General features: G+C 46.7%; 1 protein-coding gene across 1 annotated transcript in view; it reads left to right on the top strand.

The window, feature by feature from the left end:
* LOC121724135 (transducin-like enhancer protein 3) overlaps positions 1-24,595 on the top strand; it is a 38,418-nt gene that overhangs the window by 8,672 nt on the left and 5,151 nt on the right. The window contains 8 exon segments of the mRNA XM_042110495.1: positions 5,119-5,181; positions 5,462-5,566; positions 12,724-12,780; positions 12,783-12,836; positions 12,839-12,926; positions 13,630-13,637; positions 22,740-22,862; positions 24,330-24,380. Of these exon segments, the coding sequence (XP_041966429.1) occupies positions 5,119-5,181; positions 5,462-5,566; positions 12,724-12,780; positions 12,783-12,836; positions 12,839-12,926; positions 13,630-13,637; positions 22,740-22,862; positions 24,330-24,380 (549 nt within the window).

The following is a 24,595-nucleotide window of genomic DNA, read 5'->3' as shown; positions in this document are numbered from 1 at the left end:
CATATTCAATACTCATCAACACCTCTCTCGTTCAGTAGTGGCAGCCGATGGGAACAGACAAAGAGGTGTGTGTGTGTGTGTGTGTGTGTGTGCGCCATTGACAGCTTGGCCCCCCGAGTGCTCTTCAAGCGCTGCTAGACTGGTCCGAGTACCTGTAATTGTGCAGCCGAGCGTGGAGCTCGCCACTCAAAAGCTGAGGCCCCTTTCATCTGTTTCATAGCGCTCGCATTATATTTTCACACACACACACACACACACACACACACACACACACACACACACACACACACACAGCTGAGAACTCTATGTGCCAGACAGGAGTGTTTACTGGAAGAGGTGAGGGGAAAAAGAATAATATCAGAGTGACGCTAACTCCCCACTGTCCCCCACACACAGAAAAGACGAGATTTGATCTCGCACATACACACACACACACAGTCCGAAACGTGCACACTCCCTAACATGAATGCACAAAGATTCAGACAGACACATACAGCACTATCTGGAATTATCCCCCTTATCCTGTGAAAATACGGAGTGGGTCTCTCCTCCCCCTCCCTGTTTTTAGTGTCTGTTAGATCGCCTGACCTTTGACCCTGTGGGCCCAGCTGTCAGCGGAGCCTTAAGCCTGTAAGGAATGCGAACAATGCTCTCCAGGCCTTTCCGTAAATCCTGTCAAACGCAAGAGTGCTATTGACAAGCTCCATCTCTGTAAACAGGGATTATACACTGGCCTGGATATCCTCCGTCGCCTTGCAATATCTCTCCTTTTAGATGCCCCTTTCTAAACGCTCTCTCTCCCCTGCTAGACCATCGTTTATCAGTCCAATGTTTTACTAGCTTGATTTTTTTTTTGACAAAATGAGTACAAAAGCATAACATGAGATGTTTTCTTGGGCCCTAAGGAACCATAATTGGATAGGTGCCACTTCAATGAGGTTTTAGTGTGCCTATAAAAGGCTTATTATGTATAGATAGGCAGAAAATATATAATTACTGTAAAATATATAATTAGTGTAAAAATATATAAAATAGAATATACAAATATATATATATATATATATATATATATATATATATATATATATATATATATATATATATATATATATATATATATATATATATATATATATATAAAAATAATTACTGTAACTGACACCTACTGATTGTGTATTATTTTTTTTTTTTTAAAAGAAAGATTCAAATGTCTGTTTAGACATGTGTGCAAATGGGTCCATATTTTAGTAGATAAATGTAACATGTTTTTTTTTTTTTTTTTTTCCAAATTCACCATTGCCCCTGCTTGCTTTGTTTACCTACTGGCTTGCCTACAATAGCCCACAATGTTCAAATACAGTGGCACCTATCTCAGTCTTAATCTCTAGGACCCAATAAGACACCAAAAATTGATGCTTTTGTCCAGCCAAAAGTTGCTGAGCTACATGACAAATAATTTGTGTGAAAGAAATGTGCTGTTGTGTTTTTCCCCTCCACTTCCTTATGCTCTATCATGGGCTAGGCGGTGGTGGTGGTGTGTTGTGCTCTATCGTGGGTGAGGCAGAGGAGGCAGTGGTGGTGGCGTGTTGTGCTCTATCGTGGGCGAGGTGGTGGTGTGTTGTGCTCTATCGTGGGCTAGGCAGAGGAGGTGGTGTGTTGTGCTCTATCGTGGGCGAGGTGGTGGTGTGTTGTGCTCTATCGTGGGCTAGGCAGAGGAGGTGGTGTGTTGTGCTCTATCGTGGGCGAGGTGGTGGTGTGTTGTGCTCTATCGTTGGCTAGGCAGTAGTGGTGGTGTGTTGTGCTCTATCGTGGGCTAGGCAGAGGAGGCGGTGGTGGTGTGTTGTGCTCTATCGTGGGCTAGGCAGAGGAGGCAGTGGTGGTGGTGTGTTGTGCTCTATCGTGGGCTAGGCGGCGGTGGTGGTGTGTTGTGCTCTATCGTGGGCTAGGCAGAGGAGGCAGTGGTGGTGTGTTGTGCTCTATCGTGGGCTAGGCAGAGGAGGCAGTGGTGGTGGTGTGTTGTGCTCTATCGTGGGTGAGGCAGAGGAGGCAGTGGTGGTGGTGTGTTTGGCAGATGCAGTGCTGTGCGCACTGCATGGAATTTGTCTGATTTGGGATATTAGGGATTTGGGCTTTTCCCATGTGGAATGCGTGGTATGTCCTTAAAGCACTTTGATGTGTAAGGCAGAGAGAGGCCTTTGATGTGGTGTAATATCCCACTCAGATTACTGTCAATATGTCACTGATCTGCAGCCTTCCGCCCAGCCATCCCTAGCCTTTTCATTATCACTGGTGCACTGGGCTGTCATGGCTGGATCTCCCTCGGCTGCACCATCTGAAGGGGGGGGGGGGGGGGGGGCTGTCTGCTTGCCCCTCGATCACGTGTGAAGAAATATTACATTTGGCTTGAACACCAAGAGTGGTGTTTTCCTGTGACGCATTGGAGATTATTGTTTGATGGTGCAGTGGGATGGATGAGAGATGGCTGTGGGGTGCCTGTAATGTGTTTGTGCATCTGTGGTGGCCCCGCGGTGAACCGTCGCTCCTAAATTAGCCGGCCTGGCGTAGCGGTGATGGGAAGAGGTGATTAGCCGACCTGGCGTAGCGGTGATGGCGTAGCGGTGAAGGGGAGAGGTGATTTAGCAGGCCTGGTGTAGCGGTGAAGGGGAGAGGTGATTTAGCAGGCCTGGTGTAGCGGTGATGGGGAGAGGTGATTAGCAGGCCTGGTGTAGCGGTGATGGGGAGAGGTGATTAGCAGGCCTGGTGTAGCGGTGATGGGGAGAGGTGATTAGCAGGCCTGGTGTAGCTGTGATGGCGTAGTGGTGATGCTGCTCTGGCTCTCTGTCAAAGCCTGCTGTGCTGCCGCCACCGCTACGTCTCTGATGTGCCACGCTTTCATCGCCCATCACACACACCATTCCTCCTGGGGTGGTTAGGAGACACAGAGAGTGTGTGCTGGTTTGTGCGCATTTGTGTATGTTTGTTATTTGTGTGTGAGTATGTATCTGGGTGTGCTTGTGAATGTCTCTTGTGTCTCTGTCTCTGTGTGTGTGTGTGTGTGTGTGTGTGTGTGTGTGTGTGTGTGTGTGTGTGTGTGTCAGGGGTGTTTGCTAGAGCTAGTCAGCCCTAACCCCCCCCCCCCCCCCTCCCCCCATGGCCTGCCCCCTTTCCTCTCTTCTTTTTATCCAGCCTTCTCGTGTGGCGCTCATGCGATCGACAGCCCGAAAATTCAATTTAATGACCTGCCCCTGAGCACCTAATATGATTTTACAGGCTGTTACTGCCGGGGCCCCAGCTCCATTTGCATAATGATTGCCAGCGCGATAGCGGGGAGGGGGCAGCTGCCTCTCCTCTTCTCTCCTCGCCTCACTTCCCCTCTCCTCTTTCTCTGGTGGCAGTTGCCATGGCAACGGCCGGGCGGGCAAGCAGGAGGGTGCGGGTAGAACGGAGGCTGGGTTCCCGTGGTGATGTGGATGGAAGACACGGGGGGCCGAGGAGGGGGGGCAGGCGTCTTGGAAATGAGGGAGGATGGAGAAAGCGTGTGTGTTGCGAATGAGGGTGGAGAGAAAGCGCTGTATGTGTGTGTGTCTGTCTGTGTGGGAGAGTGCGGGGGAGGGAGAATGGGGAAGTGTGTGTGCACATATCTAAGTGAGACACGTTAGAACAAGGAATTGGTAATCCCACATTAATTGTGCTTGGCTTCTCACACCCATCAAGAATGTGTTTACAGAGAAACCACACACACACACATACAGAGAACACACACACGGAGATGCCACACACTTGTGGATTTCTGCACATAGCATTAAAGCACTAGTCTCATATTTGGCTCCATTGTGTCAGTGCTTGAGGCCTCAGCCTCACCCTGAAATGAAGGACGTGTTGATGTTGGGTGAGGGTGTTGTTGTTGTTGTTGTTGTTGTTGCGGTTGCTGGTGCTTCTGGGTGCAGAACATCTACCCTGTATTGGTGGACCGTGCTGGAGTTGGTACGTTAGCATTAGCACACTATTTTAAAGGATGGAATGCGACATAAGAAGCTACAAATTTGACTTGCTTCTGATGTTGCGATACATCATACTTTCATAAAATCATGCAACATACTTTACATTGTCTGCAGACATTGTTGTTTCTAAAGCCGGTGCTGGATAAACAAATAGCGTGCGTGCGACAGGAAAAGTTATTTGGTGTTGCTTAAGCGATAGCTTCTCTGGCACCACACTGTAGGTATGTTACATGAAGCTTTCTTGGTCTGTGTTCGCCTACAGCGACTAATGATCTTTCCTGTTATTTGGCTCCATTATGTCAGTACTTGAGGCCTCAGCCTCACCCTGAAATGAAGGACGTGTTGATGTTGGTGTTGCTTCTTGGTGCTGAACATCTACACTGTATTGGTACGTTAGCATAATGCAGTAGGACACTATTTTAAGGTGGTGTGCCCATGGACTGTGTTAGCATTCTGCAATAGGACACTATTTTAAGGTGGTGTGCCCACGGGTGGTGTTAGCAGCCTGCATTAAGACACTATTTTAAGGTGGTGTGCCCACGGGTGGTGTTAGCAGCCTGTTTTCGGACTCTTTGTGAGTGTGCTGTAGTGTTGTGTTAGCCTGTTGTGTTGGCGGGCAAATGATGGAGAGCAGTGGGGTGAAATGGAACTCTCTCAACATGGCTGCCCTCCCCTGCCTCCTTCATTTCCTCTGTGGAGTGCTCACTTAGCCCAGCTGCACTCCTCCCTCTCCCTCTCCCTCTCTCTCTCTCTCTTTCTCTCTCCTCTACTCCTCTCTCTCTCCTCTACTCCTCTCTCTCTCTTTCCTCCAGTCCTCTCTCTCTCTTTCCTCCAGTCCTCTCTCCTCTCTCTCTCCTCCAGTCCCCTCTCTCTCTCTCTCTCTCTCTCTCTCTCTCTCTCTCTCTCTCTCTCTCTCTCTCTCTCTCTGGTAGAGATATTTCACATGTCAATATCACACAGTGCAGAGTGTGCCCAGTCAAGTGCCTCTGATTGCCATGCTAATTGACTTAATCGTAGTAAACACCAAAGGGGGAGGCGTGTGTGTTGGTAGCCATTTTCAATACAGCAGTTACAACAGTGTTCATTCTATTCTTTTTCCTCTCTTTTTTTCCTCTAGACGGAGATCGCTAAAAGGCTGAATGCAATTTTGGCCCAAATTATGCCTTTCCTGTCCCAGGAGGTAAGTGGAATCCCCCTGAAGAGCCTGAGGCCTGTGTGCTAATTGTAGCTTTTACAGACTCGTTGGCTCACGATTATGTTCACAGATTTGAAAGTTAAATGATGATGTACATGTAAGGTTAGTTATCACACTTCAGCTTGCATAAAAGACATTTCCCAGGCCTGTTAAAATGTGCCCAGTTATATGACAGGAGACCTAGTAAAGGACATTGTCTCCAAATGACCGTGTTGATGAGCCTGTCTGATGGTGCTCCCTCCATCTCTGTCTCTGTCTCTCTCAGCACCAACAGCAGGTGGCACAGGCCGTTGAGCGTGCCAAGCAGGTCACCATGACCGAGCTGAATGCCATCATCGGGGTACGCGGACTCCCCAACCTGCCTCTGACCGTGTGTATTCCCCCTTTTTTACACTTTTTACGCGCCGTGCCGTCCGTTTGGAGAGAGAGGGGCAAACCGCTACATAGTGCCCACTGCACCCACCCCATATAACCTCTCTCCAGGGCACATAGTGTCCAATTGGAGGATGACATAGCAACAGCATAGCACAAATCTGTGCTGAAACAGATGTTAAACCCATTTCAAAGTCTGTTTTCTTTGTGGTTTAGCCTACGCCTTGTGCAGTTTTGCCCCTCTCACTTGCATTTGCGCGTGTGTGTGTGTGTATGTATCTGTGATTGTGTGGTTAAAGCGACTGCATGGTAATCCTGTGAGTATGAACTGGTTTAATGCTGTCTGTGTGTGTGTGGGAGGGATGTGTCGAGTGGTGGATTCTAATGCTAAGTGGTAGAACGATCTGTAATGAGCCCTATTTTATATATATATATGTGTGTGTGTGTGTGTGTGTGTGGGTGTACATGCTCCTGTGTAGAGAGTTAGGATCTGTTAGCGGGGTTGTATATTTAGCAGGAGTAAGCAGCGCGTGCGTGTGCTAATCAGGGCTTGTGTTGCCCAACGCGGCCGGAAAAGCCCTTCAGCTGGTTGTTTTTAGAGACCCGATCACTTTAATAGGATCTGCTCAGCGCTCAGGAGAGCCCTCAGTCACTGCTGACCTGGATTGCACATGACATTACACACACGCACACACACACACACACACACAAACACAGATTCAGAGATACAGACAGGGAAAGGAAATATTGCATTATATTGTTTTATGGAAGAAAAATACCTAGTTTAAACTCATTTTTCTCTTGGTCTCATGTTCCCTGTAAATGTCTCCCATCACCCTTTATTGTCATCTGTCCTCTCCTCTCTTCTCTCTGCTCTGCTCTTCTCTCTGCTCTGCTCCTCTCTTCTCTCTGCTCCTCTCTTCTTTCTGTTCCTCTCTGCTCCTCTGTTCCTCTCTGCTCCTCTGTTCTCTCTGTTCCTCTCTTCTCTCTGCTCCTCTCTTCTCTCTGCTCCTCTCTTCTTTCTGTTCCTCTCTGCTCCTCTGTTCTCTCTGCTCCTTTCTTCTCTCTGTTTCTTCTCTCTTTTCCTTTCTTCTCTCTGCTCCTCTCTTCTGTTTCTCTCTTCTCTCTGCTCCTCTCTTCTTTCTGTTCCTCTCTTCTCTGCTTCTCTCTTCCTCTCATCTCATTGTTTCTTCTCTCTCTCCCCTTTGAGAATCCTCTCAATGTAGTGTTCATCGATCACCTGTGAGACTTGTGTCTGTGTGCCCCCTCCACTAGTGGTCTCGTCCAGTGGTGATCAGATTACTGCAGCTGACCCTTCGTTAAGCCGCCAACCCCCCCCCCCCCCCCCCACACACACACACACACACACACACACACACACACACACACACTCAGTCCTCACGGTCGTTCCATAACAGTCAAGTAGGAGCGGGTAGAGGAGGGAAGGCTAGTAATGGAGGAGACAAGTGCTGGCCAATATTGGAATTCAATTAAGGGCCTTAACACTGAGTCCCCGCCCCAGCCAAGCCTCTCTCTCTCAGATAATGACTTCCTGAGCTCAGATTGGATTGAACAGGGCCACGGCTTTGCCTTCCTCTGTGCCAGCGCTCCATTCATAACCAACCCCCCCCCCCCACACACACACACACACACACACACACACGTGCTGCTGGGCCCACAGTTCTCTTCATTTTTATCAGTTCAATCAGGGTTTTTCCCCCGTCTCTTTTATTGGCGTGTCTGGAAGGTAGATTTGGAAGTGCGGAGTAATATCCTTATTTTATCCCAGAAGATCTTCTATAACAAAGCAAAGTAGGGAACAAAAAGACGGAAACCTCAGAAGTTTTGAACTGAACTCAGGAATGTGTCAGTCTGATTTCCTCTGTATACGTTTATTACTCTCTTTCTCCACCTCTCTCTCTTTCTTCCACCACCTCTCTCTCTCTCTCCTCTCTCTCTCTCTCTCTCTCTCTCTCTCTTCTCTGTCTGTCTATCTTTCTGGCTGTCTGTTCTGTTGTGCACCTCTAAGCAGAGATGAATCCCAGGTGCTGGATCTGTTGGAGCCAGATCTAGGATTCATCCATCCATCTCTCTCTCTCTCTCTCTCCTCTCTCTCTCTCTCTCTCTCTCTCTCTCTCTCTCTCTCTCTCTCTCTCTCTCTCTCTCTCTCTCTCTCTCTCTCTCTCTCTCTCTCTCTGAGCCACAGTCAATGCTGTTGTTTGGTTGGCTATGGGCTGTGTGGGTAGAAGGCATTAATTGTTAGCAGTGCAGCTGAATTAGTGATGCAAAAGGCTGTCAGGAACAGGAACGGCTATACTGCCGCTGTCCTCCTTCTTTATGGATGCTCAAGGCCCAGATCTCAGGCATAGAGCAGAGCAGCCCTGCACAGCACAGGCGAGCCTACAGCATAGAGCAGAGCAGAGCTCCCTGCCCAGCACAGGTGAGCCTACAACATAGAGCAGAGCGGCCCGGCACAGCACAGGCTAGCATGGCGTATTGTAGCTCAGCAGCCAGACTGGCTCTGGTCAACTTCCCCAGCCTTCTCCTACTCAAGCTGGAACTAGTTGAATGGAACAAGCTGGCATGTTGTAGCCACTGACCCTAGCCCAGCTCTCCCCTACCCTACCCAAGCCCAGTGTAGAACTAGTCGAGAGTGACCGCGTAGCACAGGGTAGTTTAGAGTAGCCACTGACTCTGGTGATGGAGAGGAGAGCCGGTAATGGGATGCATCTAGGGCAGGGCTTGCTCTCGGCTGGGGCTACCACTATGATCAGAGCCCTCAAGATGGCCTCCTCCTCTCCCCTGCCACCGTCGATATCCTCTTTCCTCCCCTCCCATCACTGCAGCTTGTTTTCCCGTGTGTGTGTGTGTGTGTGTTCTGTGTTTCTGTCTTCATCTGTGTACGTCGGGCTGCTCATGTTTGTCAGCTGTGTTGATTTTCAAAAGCTTCGTTGCATATTTTAGAGCTTATTTATCTGGCGAGGCAACTCGTGCTGTTGATTTAGATTCTTTGTTGCTTTTATTTTTAGGTGCGTACATATTTCAGCCGCATCTTTTGTGCCTAGCTTGTGTTTTTAATGAGCAGCAGGCTTGTACCTTTTTAAATGAGGCTTTCTCCGTACCTCTGAGTTCCATAGCTCCCAAGTACACTCACACACTCACGGTACGTATCCACTTGTACTTCACTTAATTTTGTCGTGTCGCATTCCACTCTAGTCCTATGGGTGACGTCAAGCGACTTTAATGCGCCCGCAAAGCATTCCGGGAAGGCAGCGCTGCATTTGAAATAATGTCGCGCGTCAAAAAGCTGGCCGATGCCCAGCTTTATGAAAATGAATCCGTTGAACGCGAGGCGACTCTCCAATGAAAGGACGAGGTTGTAGGTCCTTTGTTGTACCACAACGGTGCCTGTGAAACTTTGGTTCCGCTTACAAGACAAATAATGTTTTAACAATCTCTTCCACGACCACCTAGTAGTCCATAAAACAAACGAAACTAGGATTTGGATGAATATATTGGCTGTTGGTGTTTCTGGTGAGGATTTGAGATTGCATTGAGTAGTTTAAATAAAACAAGATTTCGAAATGGCTTGCATAGTTTGTTTAGGCTATTACTGTGTTGTATACTGTTAAGTACATGCCTAAAATTGTGGTCCATTTGTGGAAAAAACACTTAAGATACACTTAACGAACCGAATATGAGCTGATAACTGACATTTTAAACGAAACGCCCACACACGACTGAACGAGGGGAGGCAGCGCGACCCCATGCGTATGACGTGTTGTGCAAGTGGATCGGTACCGTCACACAGCTATCTTATCCAGCCCTTTCCATAATGTCTTCCTCTCAACCTACTGGCGCCAATTAGCTGTGTGTGTGTATGTAGGTGGTACATTGCCTGTGTTGCGGTCGGGTTGCATAGCGCTCTGCTTTCTTCATTTCTGTTGTAAGACAGGTTGTACCAGTCATCCGGCCCCTTAATTTGGCCAGTTGGCAGTTTTTAAGACCTCCATACCCTCCACCCCCTTATTTTCTTGTAATAAATGGTGAATCTTAAGCTGAAGCGCTTGGCAGCCTCCCTGCACTGCTCTCACAGATGGCTGCTAGATTAGCACAGAGAGAGCAGCTCTTTATCCAGGAATATTAAATTAGAAGAAGAAGCTCTTTTTTCTTTTTATATGGTTGTTTTTTATTTATTTATTTTGATGCGTGTGTGTGTGGTAGCTGGGCTCTAATGAGGCTCAGGGTGATTGTCCGACATCCAGCACTCATCAGAGGCTCGTTAGAGCCGGCGAGCGGCGATGGGCCTCCCCTGCGACTCGGCTGCCTCCCTGCCACTGTTAATTTCCCCTGTGGTCAGCACTACTCACACACACACACACACACACACACACACACACACACACACACACACACACACACACAGTCTCTTCTACTCTCCTTTCCTCCCTCCCCCCCCTCTCTCTCTTTCTCCCTTCTTTTTTCCTCTTGTTTTTCTCTGTATTCCTTTGTAATAGTTCTTCTTGTCTGCTTTTTGTCAATGCTGTCTCCCTGTCCGACTTCGTATTTGTTTCTCTCTCTCTCTCTCTCTCTCTCTCTCTCTCTCTCTCTCTCTCTCTCTCCCCTGTCTGTCTTTCACACTCACCCCTCTTCATAATATGATTCTCAGATCAGGTTTGAGTAGAGAGAGATCAGGGTGAGGGGTTTAAGGTTGCCAGGTGACTCCAAATCCCAGGTGACCCCCCCCCCCCCCCCCCGTGTTCTGTGTTCTCCAGGGCCCCTCACCTTAATATAGAGGCAGCTGTGCAAATAGCCTGCTGCCCCCCCCCCCCCCACCCACCCAAATCAGCCTGTCTGACAGGCCGACATCTTCATAATGATTTGACTCCGTGGAAAGGCCAAACGTCTGCAGCACCCCGGCCTGATAAATAAGCTCCCACTATTGATATTTACCCTGCCGCACGCCAATAAAGACCCCGTGATCATTCTCAAAGGTTGGACCTCCGCGCCTGCTATACATGTTTAATAACACCCACCCTTTTATGTTCGGGTGAGACGGGGACTGTGTGCGTGTGTGCGCGCGTGTTGGTGAAGGTGTGATGGAATCCATTCTAAACTCTCTTAAGAATGTCCATACATGGTCAGTGATGGAATGAAGGCCTATTAAAGAGGGGGACGGGGGGGGGTGAGAGGTGTTGGTATTCAGGGTAACGGGGGGTGTAAAGGACATCCCATAATAGCACTTGAATAATTGAAGTGGTGTGAGTATGTGGGTGATCCATCAGGACTTTTATTTTATAGCCGTGTTTCCTGTTTTATGGGCTCCCAGGCTTAAGTATTATTTAACCCGACTCTAAACGCCACACACACACTCTAAACGCCACACACACACACTCAGTCTGAGTGGCTTTCAGCTCGTGCCAGTCACACTCACAGCCTCAAATATTCATGCAGTAGATGGACACGCACGCGCACACACACACACGCACGCACATACACACACACACACACACACACACACACTTTATAACTCGCACAAATACACGCAGTTATCTATAAATGGTGTACATGCACTCTCACATGAGCTCAATCATGCTCACTCGCAAATAAACTTACGCAGGCACACACCCCCATCGTGCAATACATTCACTCACACACACACACACACACACACATACATAAACAGTCTTTCTCACATGCACACACCTACACTCGCTCGCTCTATCTCTATTTATCTGACACACACACACACACACGTACACAGCTGCTGTGAGTTTGTCAGTGCCAGTGGATCAGTGGTTGGCCTCAAGTAGCAGGTGGTGGCGAGTGGTGTAAGCCGGCAAACTCTCTGAGCACTGGCTCCCGTGCCTCTTGACAACTCTGTCAGGATCAACGGTGGGGGGGTGTGTTCCTACTCTTTATCCACACACACACACACACACACACACACACACACACACAGACACATTTGTTCAGCTGAGTATACTTGTGAAGTTCACTGTTTGATTTGAATCACTATGACTCCAGAGTTCCCTCCTACGGATGTATTCGATGTATTCCATAGACGGCTATGTAGATCTAGATGCCAGGTCTGTCCTATCTGAAACGCCACACCTACATTTAGCCCAATCATGTCCAGTTTCTTCCCCTCACAACCGTGTGTGTGTGGGGGCAGCCGTGGCCTACTGGTTAGTGCTTCGGACTTGTAACCGGAGGGTTGCCGGTTCGAACCCCGACCAGTAGGCACGGCTGAAGTGCCCTTGAGCAAGGCACCAAACCCCTCACTGCTTCCCGAGCGCCGCTGTTGTTGCAGGCAGCTCACTGCACCAGGATTAGTGTGTGCTTTACCTCACTGTGTGCTGAGTGTTTCACTAATTCACAGATTGGGATAAATGCAGAGACCAAATTTCCCTCATGGGATCAAAAGAGTATACTTACTTATATACTTATGCTTATACAGTTTCTTCCCCTCACAACCGTGTGTGTGTGCGCGTGTGTTTGCGTGCGCGCAAGGCCATTAGCACCTTCACACATCAGTGGTGGTCAGGCAGTGTGGGCGGGTGTTGGGTGGCACTGCCTGTGGAGGGCAGCTGGGTGAGTAGGGGTGGGCACCGCCCAGATTAACACAGGGGAGAAAATAGAACTGCAGCACACACACACACACACACACACACACACACACACACACACACACACACACACACACACACAAATGCTTCCTAAATTCTACCACAGCAGTGTGTGTGTGAGGAAAGTGAAGTAGATGAGATGTGCAGGGAAAACAAGTGCAGGGAAAAGCACTGTGGGAGTTGATGTGTGTCTGCTCTGTTTGAGTGTGTGTGTGTGTCGAAGTGTGCATGCATAGTCATAGACATTGTTTTGCAAGAACATGTGTTGAAATGTTTGTGTGTGTGTAAATGTGGATTTATATATGCTTCTGTGGGCGTATGACTTGTAACTGGTTTAAGGATGCGTGTTATGGTTTTTCTCTGACTGTGTGTGTGTGTGTGTGCGCGCATGCATGTGCATGCCTAGTCACCGTTAAAAGTGTGTGTGTTTGATGTTGTTGTTGTTGTTGTTGCGTGGATTCTCTGGCCCACTGGTTGTGGTTCTCTCTCCGTGTCGCTCTCCCTCTCTGCTCTCCTCTTCCTGTAGCAACAGCAGTTGCAGGCGCAGCACCTGTCGCACGCTGCCCACGGTCCAGTGGCGCTGCCACCCCCACCCCTCGGGCCCTGCAGCCGCCGGGCATTCCGCCCGTCACAGGCTCCGATCGGGCCTGCTGGCCCTGGGAGCGCTGGGCAGCCAGGCCCACCTGCCCGTCAAGGACGAGAAGAACCACCACGACCTGGAGCACAGAGGTGAGGGCCCGCCCTGCGTCTACCTCGGCCAATCGGCAGGCTGGCTCCGCCGCGCCGCCGACGCCGCTGGCCAATCAGACAGCCCGCCCTGACGGAGGAGAGAGGAGAGGGCCGTGCTCTTGGCTGTCTTTTTTTTTTTTTTTGGGCACTGTAGATGTTGATGTTTAATGCAGACTGACCTTATGAATGATTAAATTTTTATTTTGGAAATAACTTGACCCCTGTATTCATTGAGCACGCTCATAAAGAAATGGCTGCTGCATATTAAAACACCTGCTGACTTTTTGATGTGGGGCAAATAGGGGAGAGAGAAGCCCAAATGGCTGTCCGGCCAGGCACTGCCAGAGGCCCCAGTACTGAGACGGCGTTAGCATTTTTCTTGGGTCGACTCACACTCTCTCTCTCTCTCTCGGTGTCGGGCCAGAGAGGGTCAGCCAAAGGACAGACTACACACTCCTGAGCCCAGAGACTGATGTGTACAGCAGCAGTAGCGAGCCGAGGCCAAGAGTGTCCCTCCCATACACACACACACACACACACACTTCCCAGTAGACACTCTTGTGTTGTCAGTTGGATGTTTTCACTGACTTTTATTTGTTTCTCTCTCTTTCTCTCCTCTACTCTCTTCTTTTTCTTTTCTCCCCTCTCTCTCCTCTCTGGCCTGTTGTCATCTTTCATCGCGCCTGGACTGTGATGACAAAAGAGAGCACGGTAAGTCTCCCTTCTTCTTTGAGTGTTATGTCTGTGTGCTGCTCGTCCAACTGCATGAGGAGAGAGAGAGAGAGAGAGAGAGAAAGAAAGAAAGAGGTGGGAAGGGAATGCTGTGTTCTCTTGGTCCAGGAAGAAGGCTCCAGAAATGTCTGGATCTAAATGTCATGACAGGCTGTTGTTGGTGTGTGTGCTTGCCTGCCTGTGTGTCTTTGTGTGTGTGTGTGTGTGTGTTCTGCAGATGTGGGGCTGGGGCTCAGTAATCAATGCTGGTGGGGATTTGGGGGGTTGTGTGTGTGTGTGTGCTTTAATAGGGAATGAGGTTTGGTGCAGCAGTGTGTGTGTGCTTTTAATAGGGAAATGAGGTTTGGAGCAGCAGGCCTGGCGTTGTCTTCAGAGAGGAAATGACTCGTAACACAGCGTCAGGATTAGCTCCTCTGTAATTTCATCACAATTAAAGAGGGCTTAGACACACTCAGACACAGATACGCACACACGCACGCGCACCACACACGCACACACACACACACACACACACACACACACACACACGCCTTCTTCCTTAAAGGATTTTCCCTTTTCTGCTTGACTGTCCATCTAGTGCCTCTCTCTCTCTCTCTCTCTCTCTCCTCTCTCTCTCTCTCTCTCTCTCTCTCTCTCTCTCTCTCTCTCTCTCTCTCTCTCTCTCTCTCTCTCTCTCTCTCTCTCCTCTCTCTCTCTCTCTCTCTCTCTCTCTCCTCTGTCTGCCACAGTATAAATATGTATGGGTGCTGACATAGAGCTGTATTGTCCTCCTGTGCTTGCCCTTGTAAGAAGCATTTCTCCTCCCGGCTTAAAGCTCTCTGATGGTTGCTGCTGCCCAAGGCCATGGAAATCAGAAGTGTGTGTGTGTACAGTAGATGTCAGTGTTGATGGTCGTAGGTGTAATTCATGCTGGGTGGGAACTTGCAAGCAAGTGTGTGTGCAAGCAGTAGGTGCAGATAGTAGCATTTAGATAGAAAGTCGATGAAGACTGGTTTGTGTGTGTTTTGTGGAGAGAGTGTGCGTGTGTGTATGTATGCTTAAATGTCAGTGATGGTCTGGTCATTTTGTGCGTGTGAGTGACCATCTGATCCGTGTGATGGCGACTGAGTGTAATGAGTCATGCTGGGCGCATCGCTTGAAAAGGTCAGACGCTCTGCTGAAACACAGCGACCCTCTGCACGCACTCCCAGCTTCTCTCTCTCTCTCTCTCTCTCTCTCTCTCTCTCTCTCTCTTTCTCTCTTTCTTTCTTTCTTCTTCTGCATGCACTGCCAACTCATCTCTCTCTCTTTATTTATTTCTCTTTCTCTTGTCATCTTCATCAGCGTTCCCTGAAAAAGTGGTGCTATATAAAGTTTAGCCTGTGTGTGTGTTGAGCTGACAAGCTGAGGTGTTACAAAAGGTTGAGGTCTTCTCTACCACCTCAGTGAATTGCTTTGTGCTCTTTTCTAGGACATGGTCCTGTCTTTTGCAGTATAGTGTGTGTGTGTGTGCGCGTGTGCGTGTAAGGATGGCGTGAACGGTATTAAGAATGGTGTAGACCCACATAGCTATTTTAAACGCACACATTCTCTCTTCTTTTGGAGAGTATCTTTGCTCTCTTTTTAGAGAGGCTCTTAGGGAGACATCTTAGTAGGAGCTTTAGTTTGTCTGGTGTGTGTGTGTGTGTGTGTGTTGGGAGTTTCAAAAAGAGAGGAGGGTACGGGGAGTTATAAAAGGAGCTCAGACACACATCCATCTTTTCAGTGTACACACACTTACACACACACACACCTCACCACTTATTTATTTTTTTGCTGAGCCTCTTGGCTGTGTTGTAGCACCGGCTCTTAGGAGTGCATGGCGTGGGGGGGGTTTAGCATTGTGTGGTCTCCTAGGGTTGTGTCGGTGAGTGGGCATATTGGCCCACCCGTGCCAGTCTTAAGAGGGCATTACAGAGCAGCGCTTCCTGTCTTAGTGGGCCAGGAGGGCTGTCAGTGCCAGGCTGAGGGGCCGTTACGGGGTGGCACTGCCAGGGAGAGAGTGGGCACGGAGCTCCTGTCTGGATGCCCAGGCCCAGGGCACCGCTGTGCCATGCTGCAGTCGAGGCAGAAAGATTTCCCCTCTGTGGCTGCCAGCCTGCGCCAGTCAGGAGCTGCCCACTGGTCTGTTGAGACTAGCCAGGAGAGGACGCGCACACACACACACACACACACACACACACACACACACACACACACACACACACACACACACACACAAAGAGACCCCTCAAACGTTCACATGCTGTCACACACAGCAAACTTCAAACATGCATGTACATACAAACTCTCAAATATGTATACAGAGGGAGTGAGCGAGACAAACGTGTGTGTACTCACACATAGGCTCAAGCACACACTCTCAAACATGTTCAAAAAGCCAGACAAACACACACACACACACACACACACACACACACACCCCTGCCTGTCTTGAGGAGAAAGGGCTGTTGTTCAGCCCAAGCGCTTGGCTAATGTTCAGCTGAAGCAGTTTGTTGTCTCTTGTAGGAAGGGGGTGGGGCTAGCAGTGGAGAGAGGGGAAGAGGGCGAGAGAGAGGGGTTAGACTTGAAAACAGAGAACAAGTTTTTCTCTTTGGAGTTAACTGTGTGTGTGCGTATGTGTATGTGTGCCTGCGTGCCTGTAAGCCTATGTGTGTGCTTTGTTGTACAGCCAGCACATTCTTGTGTGTTTAGTCTAACTGCATGTTGTTAGATACAGCTTTGGCTTAGGGATCACATTGTGTTGGGTTCTGTTTGCTTTCTGACGAGGCTGATTAGAATGAATAGACCTCAGGGGTTTTCCTTCTCTCCTCTCTCTCTCTCTCTCTCTCTCTCTCTCTCTCTCTCTCTCACTCTCTCTCTGTGCGCATGGACTGAGTGAGTGGGCGGAGCCGGAGCGTCTGTGAGTGAGCGTTGTGTGAGTGAGGCCGCTGTGCCTTTTCTTACCTGTTTTCTCTTTCTTACTTTTTCTGTATTTTATTATTTTTTTCCTTTGTTGTTTGTTTGTCTTGTATGTTTTTGGGTTGGTAGGGTTAGGGGTTAGTGGAGTGCGTGTGTTTTTGTGGTTTTACCTGGGCGTCAGCTCCTGGTTTGGAGTATGGCTGCCTCAGGTAACACTAGGGGAAAGTTTGTTTGTCTCACGCGGCGGCATGGTATAAAGATATCCTCTACCGCCAGCGTAGAAGAGTGTAGCCTGGCAGTAGGTGAAATGGTTGGGCATGACAAAGTTTTGTCTGCTGCTCGTATGAATCAAGCAATCGTTTTGTTCCTTGAGTCCGTGGAATTGGCCAACTTAGTGGTTGAACGCGGGGTAGAAATTGATGGTATTTTTAACTCAGTACTCCCTTTGTCTACCCCATCTAGGAAAGTAATCATTTCAAACATACCACCTTTCATTAGTGATGACATTCTTGTCCAGTCTCTATCCCGCTATGGCAAATTAGTTTCCCCGATCAAGAAGATCGCCATTTCCACGAAGTCTCCGCTTTTAAAGCATGTGGTATCTTTTAGGCGATATGTTTACATGGTTTTAAACAACAACACAGATGATCTTGATTTGACTTTGAATATCCAGGTCGACGATTTCAATTATGTCATATATGTCACAAGTAATCTGATGAGATGTTTTGGTTGTGGTTTGACGGGTCACCTAGTGCGTGCCTGTCCAGAAAAGTGCCCCAATACTACCGCCAATGTCAATGGTCAAAATGAGAATACTGGGGAGGGACAGTCTGCCAGTGATGAGGGGCCCACAAATGGTGGAGAGGCTGGGGTGGATGGTGATCAGTCACCAGGGGAAGGTTCTTCTAATGCCGATGCACCTGAAGTTAGACCATCAGATCAGGATGTGTCTGATGAGACAGTAAGGAACGGGGAAGAGGGGGCCGAGGCTGAAGCTCCAGAATATAATGTTATGCATACTGATAACTCGCCGAATTCCAACGTACTGGATCTTTCGGAGGACGCTTGCGGGGAGGATAGTCAGATCATGGAAACAGAGGAAGTTCCCTTTAAAGTTCCAAAAGGTCTGAAGAGGGAAAGGGCTCGAGCTGAGTCTCATAGAAAGGTAAAAAAGAAAGATCTGGTTGTTGACGTTAATTCTACTGATGCAGAGAGCGAGGGGGAATTTTCTGATTGCAGCCTAAGGTGCAGTCTTCCCCAAAGCGGCTACGCAGGGCGCGAGTACACTGTGGATGACTTAAAAACGTTTCTGAAGCAGACTAAAAATGCTAGGTGTGTTCAAGTTGATGAATACTTTCCCGATGTTGAACAGTTCATCGCTAAAACGAAGCTGTATATGGCCGAAGGTAGCTTTACTAGGCAGGAGGTCTACCGTTTGAATAAATTTCTCACAAAACTTAGAGCTCTGTTGAACGCTGATAGCCAGTCCACCCCAGCCCCTGTTAATTCCCAATGAATATGTTCTTTTTTTGCACTTTTTCCTTTATACTTATGAGTGGGTTTCAAATTGCTTCGCTTAATTTGAATGGAGCAAGAGACCGCACAAAGAGGGCGATGCTTTTTGAAACAATTAAAGAAAAAGCTATTGATGTTGTCTTTGCGCAGGAAACCCATACTGACGCAAGCAATAGCTCTGATTGGGCTTTGGAATTTGGGGGGTTATCGATCTTAAGTCATAATACCTCAACTAGTGGTGGTGTTGCTATTCTTTTTTCAGGTAGCTGTATCCCCTGTTCATATGAGGTTGATGAAATTGTTAAAGGTAGACTCTTGAGAGTCAGAGCTCAATATGAAAATACTTTTTTTGTTTTTGTGTGTGTCTATGCCCCAACGGTTGGGAGGGAGAGAATGATTTTCTTAAGTATCCTGGATGATCTGTTAAAGAATTGTGATTCTGGGGAGTGTTTACTTCTTGGTGGGGATTTCAACTGTACTGAGCTAGCTATTGATAGGAATCATGTAGAGCCTCATATGCCATCACGTAGAAGGCTCATTGAGATAATGAAGTCCCACGACCTTTCTGATTTATGGAGGAACTTTCATATAAAGCAGAAACAGTACACATGGGTCCACTCAAATAATAACATATTATCTCTGGCAAGATTAGACAGGTTCTATACCTTTAAACATCAGTTCAGTTTTTTTAGAAGCTGTCTCATCCTGCCAGTAGGTTTTTCCGATCATAGTATGGTGCTTTGTAATTTTTTTGTTAGTGCCACCAGATATAAGAGCGCATACTGGCACTTTAACACTAGTCTTTTGAATGATGGTAAGTTTAGGGATGTTTTCAAGTTTTTCTGGAAGGATTTTAGATCCACAAAGCAGTCTTTTCAGTCTGTGCAACAGTGGTGGGATTTTGGAAAGGCCCAGATAAAACAGTTGTGTCAGCAGTATACTTCCTGTGTCACAAGAGATATAGCTCAACGCATGAAATTGTTGGAAAATGAGATACTGGAGCTCCAAGGTTTAGCTGAAAGTACAGGTAATCAGTTATATATGGAAAATTTGAAAATAAAAAAGAATTGTTTGGCCAACTTGCTGGGCATTAAAGCACAAGGAGCTCTGGTCAGGTCTCGCTTCCAGTGTGCAGAATTAATGGATGCACCTTCCAAATTCTTTTTTAATCTGGAAAAGAAAAATGGCCAAAAACGGCTTATACATGCTTTGGTTTCAGAAACTGGAGCCCTCTTATCTGACGATAAACAAATTCGTGAGAGAGCAGTTGATTTCTACAAGGTTTTGTATAGGAGTGAAATCTCCTATAAACAGGCCCTTGACAGTCCTTTTTTGACGAATCTTCCTAAGGTATCTAGAGAAGCTAATTGCGACCTTGGAAGGGTGATTACCCTGGCTGAGTTGGAAAAGGCCCTCCATGGTATGGAGTGTGGCAAGGCACCGGGGATCGATGGTCTGCCGGTTGACTTTTATAAGTCTTTCTGGACAGAAGTAGGCGCAGACCTACTGGTCGTTTTGAGGAACAGCTTGGCCAAGGGGCAGCTGCCACTCAGTTGTCGCAGAGCAGTTCTTACTCTGTTACCGAAGAAGGGAGATTTGAAGGATATCAGGTCATGGAGACCCGTGTCTGTTCTATGTGCGGAATATCGGCTGCTCTCTAAGGTTCTTGCTAATAGACTCAGTGAAGTTTTAGGGGAAGTCATTGCACCTGACCAGACCTACTGTGTGCCGGGCAGGCTTATTTGTGATAATATTTCTTTTATTAGAGACGTTTTGGAAATTGGTAAACTTTTACATTTGGACTTTGGCCTTGTTTCTGTTGATCAGGAAAAAGCTTTTGATAGAGTTGAACATAATTATTTATGGAGCGTCTTGACTGCTTTTGGCTTTAATCCTGTTTTTATAAAGAAAATTAGAGCTCTATACTGTGACAATGAAAGTATTCTGAAAATTAATGGTGACTTGTGTGCTCCTTTCAAGGTTTTTAGGGGAATTAGACAAGGATGCCCCCTCTCTGGAATGCTATACTCCTTAGCCTTTGAGCCCCTGTTAGTACAGTTAAGAGCCAAACTAAAGGGTGTAACTCTTCCTGAGTGTAACATCTCTTTGAAGCTATCAGCTTATGCGGATGATGTAGCTATTCTGATTGAAAGCCAAAGGGATGTGGACACCATGTTAAAGGTTTTTACTGATTTTAATCGTTTATCATCTGCCAGAGTTAATTGGGGAAAAAGTGTGGCCCTGTTGGCTGGAAAATGGCCTGATGGCACACCGTGCCTCCCAGGTGGGTTAACCTGGTCTAGGGACGGGTTTAAATATTTGGGTGTGTTTCTTGGAGACGATAACTTTGTTCTAAGGAATTTTGAGGGGATTGTTGAGAAGGTTAAGGGCCGTCTTGGCAAGTGGAGTTTTTTAATTAAAAAATTGTCCTATAGGGGCCGTGTTCTAATAATTAACAACCTGGTGGCTTCATCCCTTTGGCACAGACTTGCATGCATAGACCCTCCAGCACATGTTTTATCTAAAATACAATCTATTCTGGTTGATTTCTTTTGGGATGGTCTACACTGGGTCCAACAAGGTGTGCTTTTTTTATCCAAGGATGAGGGTGGACAAGGATTGGTCCACCTGCAGAGTAGGGCAGCAGCCTTTCGTCTTCAGTTCATACAGAGACTTTTGGATGGACCTGTAAATTCCAGTTGGAAGGCTGTGGCTTGTGCCATCCTAAGAACTTTTGAAGGCTTGGGTCTGGATAGGACCCTCTTCTGGATGAATCCTGCCTTAATGAACTTAAACAAGCTCCCTGTGTTTTATCGCAATACGTTTAAAGTATGGGGTCTTTTGAAAGTATGGAGACCTCAGAATACAAGTTCTCTCTTTTGGCTTTTGCAAGAGCCATTGATATATGGTTCATGTTTGGATCTTACGCATGAGAAGCATTTTCCTGCTTTTAGTGGGATGTTTTGCAAAGCGCGGGTCATCACTTTGAAGGACCTCCTGCCTTTAGCTGGGCCAGGTTTTGAGAATGCTGAAGGAGTGGCCGAACACATGAAAATGAGATCCATCCGTGTAGTTAATAAATTCCTCTTGGAATTGCGGTCCCGCTTCACAGATGCTAGTCTAGCAATGTTGGATCAGTATGCCAGGGGTTTAGTTATGCTAAATGAATGTGATCCTGTTCCATGTTTTAGTGTGTCCTCTGGTTTTTGTAATGTCTTTTTGAAGGTTGAAGATTTTGTTTTTCTGGGTCCAAATCGCGCCTCTGGAAAGGCACTTTACAATCTTTGTGTAAAATCTCTGAATAGGAGGTGTTTGGAGTCTAGAGTTGACACACCTTGGCGTGCTGTTCTACATGTAGAACAGGATGTCAAACCACACTGGAGATCCTTTTACAAGTCACCATTAATTAAAAAGGTGGGGGATTTACAATGGAGGATTTTATATGGTGCAGTTGCTGTTAATTCTTTTGTTTGTGTTTTGAACTCTGATGTGAGGCATGAGTGCCCGTTTTGCAATGACAGGGAAACTGTTTTTCACGCTTTTATGCAATGCACACGCCTGACGCCTTTATTTTCCATTTTACGGAAACTGTTCTCTTACTTTAATGAAAGTTTTTCAATGGAAACATTTATTTTTGGTTTTAATTATGTACAGAAGCGAAGGCACAAATGTCAATTGTTGAATTTTATCATTGGACAGGCTAAGATGTCTATATATGTTAGCAGGAGGAATAAGGTTGAGCATAACTCAAGATCTGATCTTTTAATGGTATTTGCAATCTTGGTGAGATCAAGGATTTTAATTGATTTTGGTTTCTACAAGGAAATGAGTGATCTTGAAACCTTTGAGATTATATGGTGTCAGGAAAATGCTCTGTGTATGGTTGTAGAGGATAAAGTGCAATTTAATACCTTGTTGGACGTTCCTGTGCCTGCTGTTTAACATACATAACTAGATGTGTCTTCTATTTATTTATTTATTTATTTTTTAATCATTCATCTGTGAGATGACTGTGTATGTCTTTTAGCTATTTGTAATAAAGGTTTTTATAAATTCAATTCTCTCTCTCTCTCTCTCTCTCTCTCTCTCTCTCTCTCTCTCTCTCTCTCTCTCTCTCTCTCTCTCTCTCTCTCGCGCTCAAAGTGTGCGGTTTGAGGATTGATAAGAGCCACCCCCCCCCCCCCCTCCTTCAAACCGCTTCTCCTTGTTTCCCTGCTTGGCTTGGTGACAGAACCCACAGCTGCAGAACTACCTGTCAGGCTCTGATAGCAGCCGTTTGTGGGGAAGTTTTAGAAAAACCAACCTCCTCCACTCCCTCGGAATTCTGCCCGTTGTCTTGAGGTTGTGCACATTTAATAACATGGGTGAAGCTCTCCCTGGTAAGAGGGGTTTTTTGAGTCATACCCCTCTGCACTAGTCACAGCTGGCAGGTGGTTTAATAACTTCTGAATCCAATAAATGCCTTTAATCCGCAAATACATCTCGGAAAGGACAGGAAATAACAGTCTTGAGTTTTAAGAGTGAGGAGAAAAAGAGTGTTTTAAGTTTGAAACAGCAATGTAAGATGTAACCTGATGTTCTAATAAAGGTGTGTGTGTGTGTGTGTGTGTGTGTGTGTGTGTGTGTGTGTGTGTGTGTGTGGTGCAGAATAACTCCATCTCCCCGTCAGACAGTCTGCGCACAGCCAGCGAAAAGCACCGTGGATCCTCTGACTACAGCCTGGAGTCCAAGAAACGCAAAGTGGACGAGAAGGACAACATGAGCCGATACGTGAGTAAACACACACGCGCACTAGGGGTGGGCGATATGGACAAAAAATAATATCTTGATATTTCTTTATGATTTTGACAATAACGATAATTAGTCGATATCCTTTAAAAAATTGTTTTTGTTAAAGTCTGAGTTACTTTACAGCTCATTATTTATGAATAGCATCATTACAATAATAACCAATAACCTAACCTGTGACCTTTTAACCAAATCAACCAATGCATTGTCACTCTGACACATTGCCAATTCTGCCCCCACTTGTGTGTGTGGCAATGACATGGTCTCAGCTACTTTACAGAAGATGAATAGGCCTAACAGTTTCCCAAGAGAAAGTCTGAAGCTGAAGTTCCTTTCAAACCTTTACATAGGATTCACTGTAAAACTAAGCAGACCAACAGAGTATATCTCAGTTATTTCCTTCTATGTTTTGTTTAAGAGTAATCATGTAGGCTAGCATTCCAAGGTACAGAATAGAAACTAATGCGTTAGCTTATGGCTAATGTATATGAGAAATCCCATAGAGATGCTAACGGTTAGCATAATCGGTAAACGTAGATATTTAGAGTGAACTTCAGTCCATTTACAAAAGAGTTACATAAGAATAGTTCTTTGTTTACAACTGACTCAAAGGCTAATGTTTTCTCTCCATATAATACTGTGTAGGAAAAAACGTGACTGTCTCATCAATTCTACTTGAACAGAAGTAGCCGCATAAAATCCCAAGTAGGCTACTCTCGCTGCACAAAATAAACATTAGGCATGCGTGGGACAACGTTTTAGGTTGTGACCCACTAGTGATCAAGTGACACTTGCTCTGCTGCAGCCAGGGCTTCTCCTGCATACATCCTGGGAATGTATGAGTCTTCAATTGTCTTTGTGATTTCGAGTGTTTTTCCCCATAAGTAATTTAAATACTCGATAATGTCAATTTGCACATCGTTAAAACAACAATCACGATATTATCGCAGACGATATATATCGCCCAGCCCTAACGCGCACACACACACACACCTGAGGTAACTTGGTTTGGGAATTGATATACTGAGTTTGATTTGCTGAATTTCCAAACCATCTAGTTTATATATAGAAATACAGATTAAAACAGTTCTGTTTAGAACTTTATTTGCTGCTGCAGTTTCCCTCGGCCCACAGCTGTTTCAAAAGCCCTCAGATGATGGAACTGTATGTGTGTGTGTGTATGTATATATATATATATATATATATATATAGATAGTATAAGTATATATAGTATAAGTATATATACTTTTTTGATCCCGTGAGGGAAATTTGGTCTCTGCATTTAACCCAATCGGTGAATTAGTGAATCGAACCGGTAACCCTCCGGTTACAAGTCCAGAGTGCTAACCAGTGGGCCACGGCTGCCCTCACTCATCCACTCTCATGCAATCTGTCCATCTTCTCTCTCTTTGTCCTGCATCCCCCCCCCTTCCTCCGTTGGGCCTGCAGGACAGCGATGGTGACAAGAGTGATGATCTGGTGGTGGACGTTTCCAACGAGGTGAGGAGCTGCTGACGCTCAGCCTGATATTTTTCTGACCTCTTCTGCTTTGCATAAAGGCTATCTTTTGATTTTACTATTATTTGCAAGTCATTTCACTGGAGTGTTGATCACTGATCATTTCACTCGCTGTTTGGGTCTTTCTCTCTCTCCCTCGCTCTCGCTCTCGCGCTCTCTCTCTCGCTCTCTCTCTCGCTCGCTCTCTCGCTCTCTCT

Source organism: Alosa sapidissima, chromosome 11 (genome assembly GCF_018492685.1).
Source record: "Alosa sapidissima isolate fAloSap1 chromosome 11, fAloSap1.pri, whole genome shotgun sequence".
Taxonomy (NCBI): domain Eukaryota; kingdom Metazoa; phylum Chordata; class Actinopteri; order Clupeiformes; family Clupeidae; genus Alosa; species Alosa sapidissima.
The sequence above is the reverse complement of the archived record's forward strand: the minus strand, read 5'-3'. Positions and strand labels throughout refer to the sequence as shown.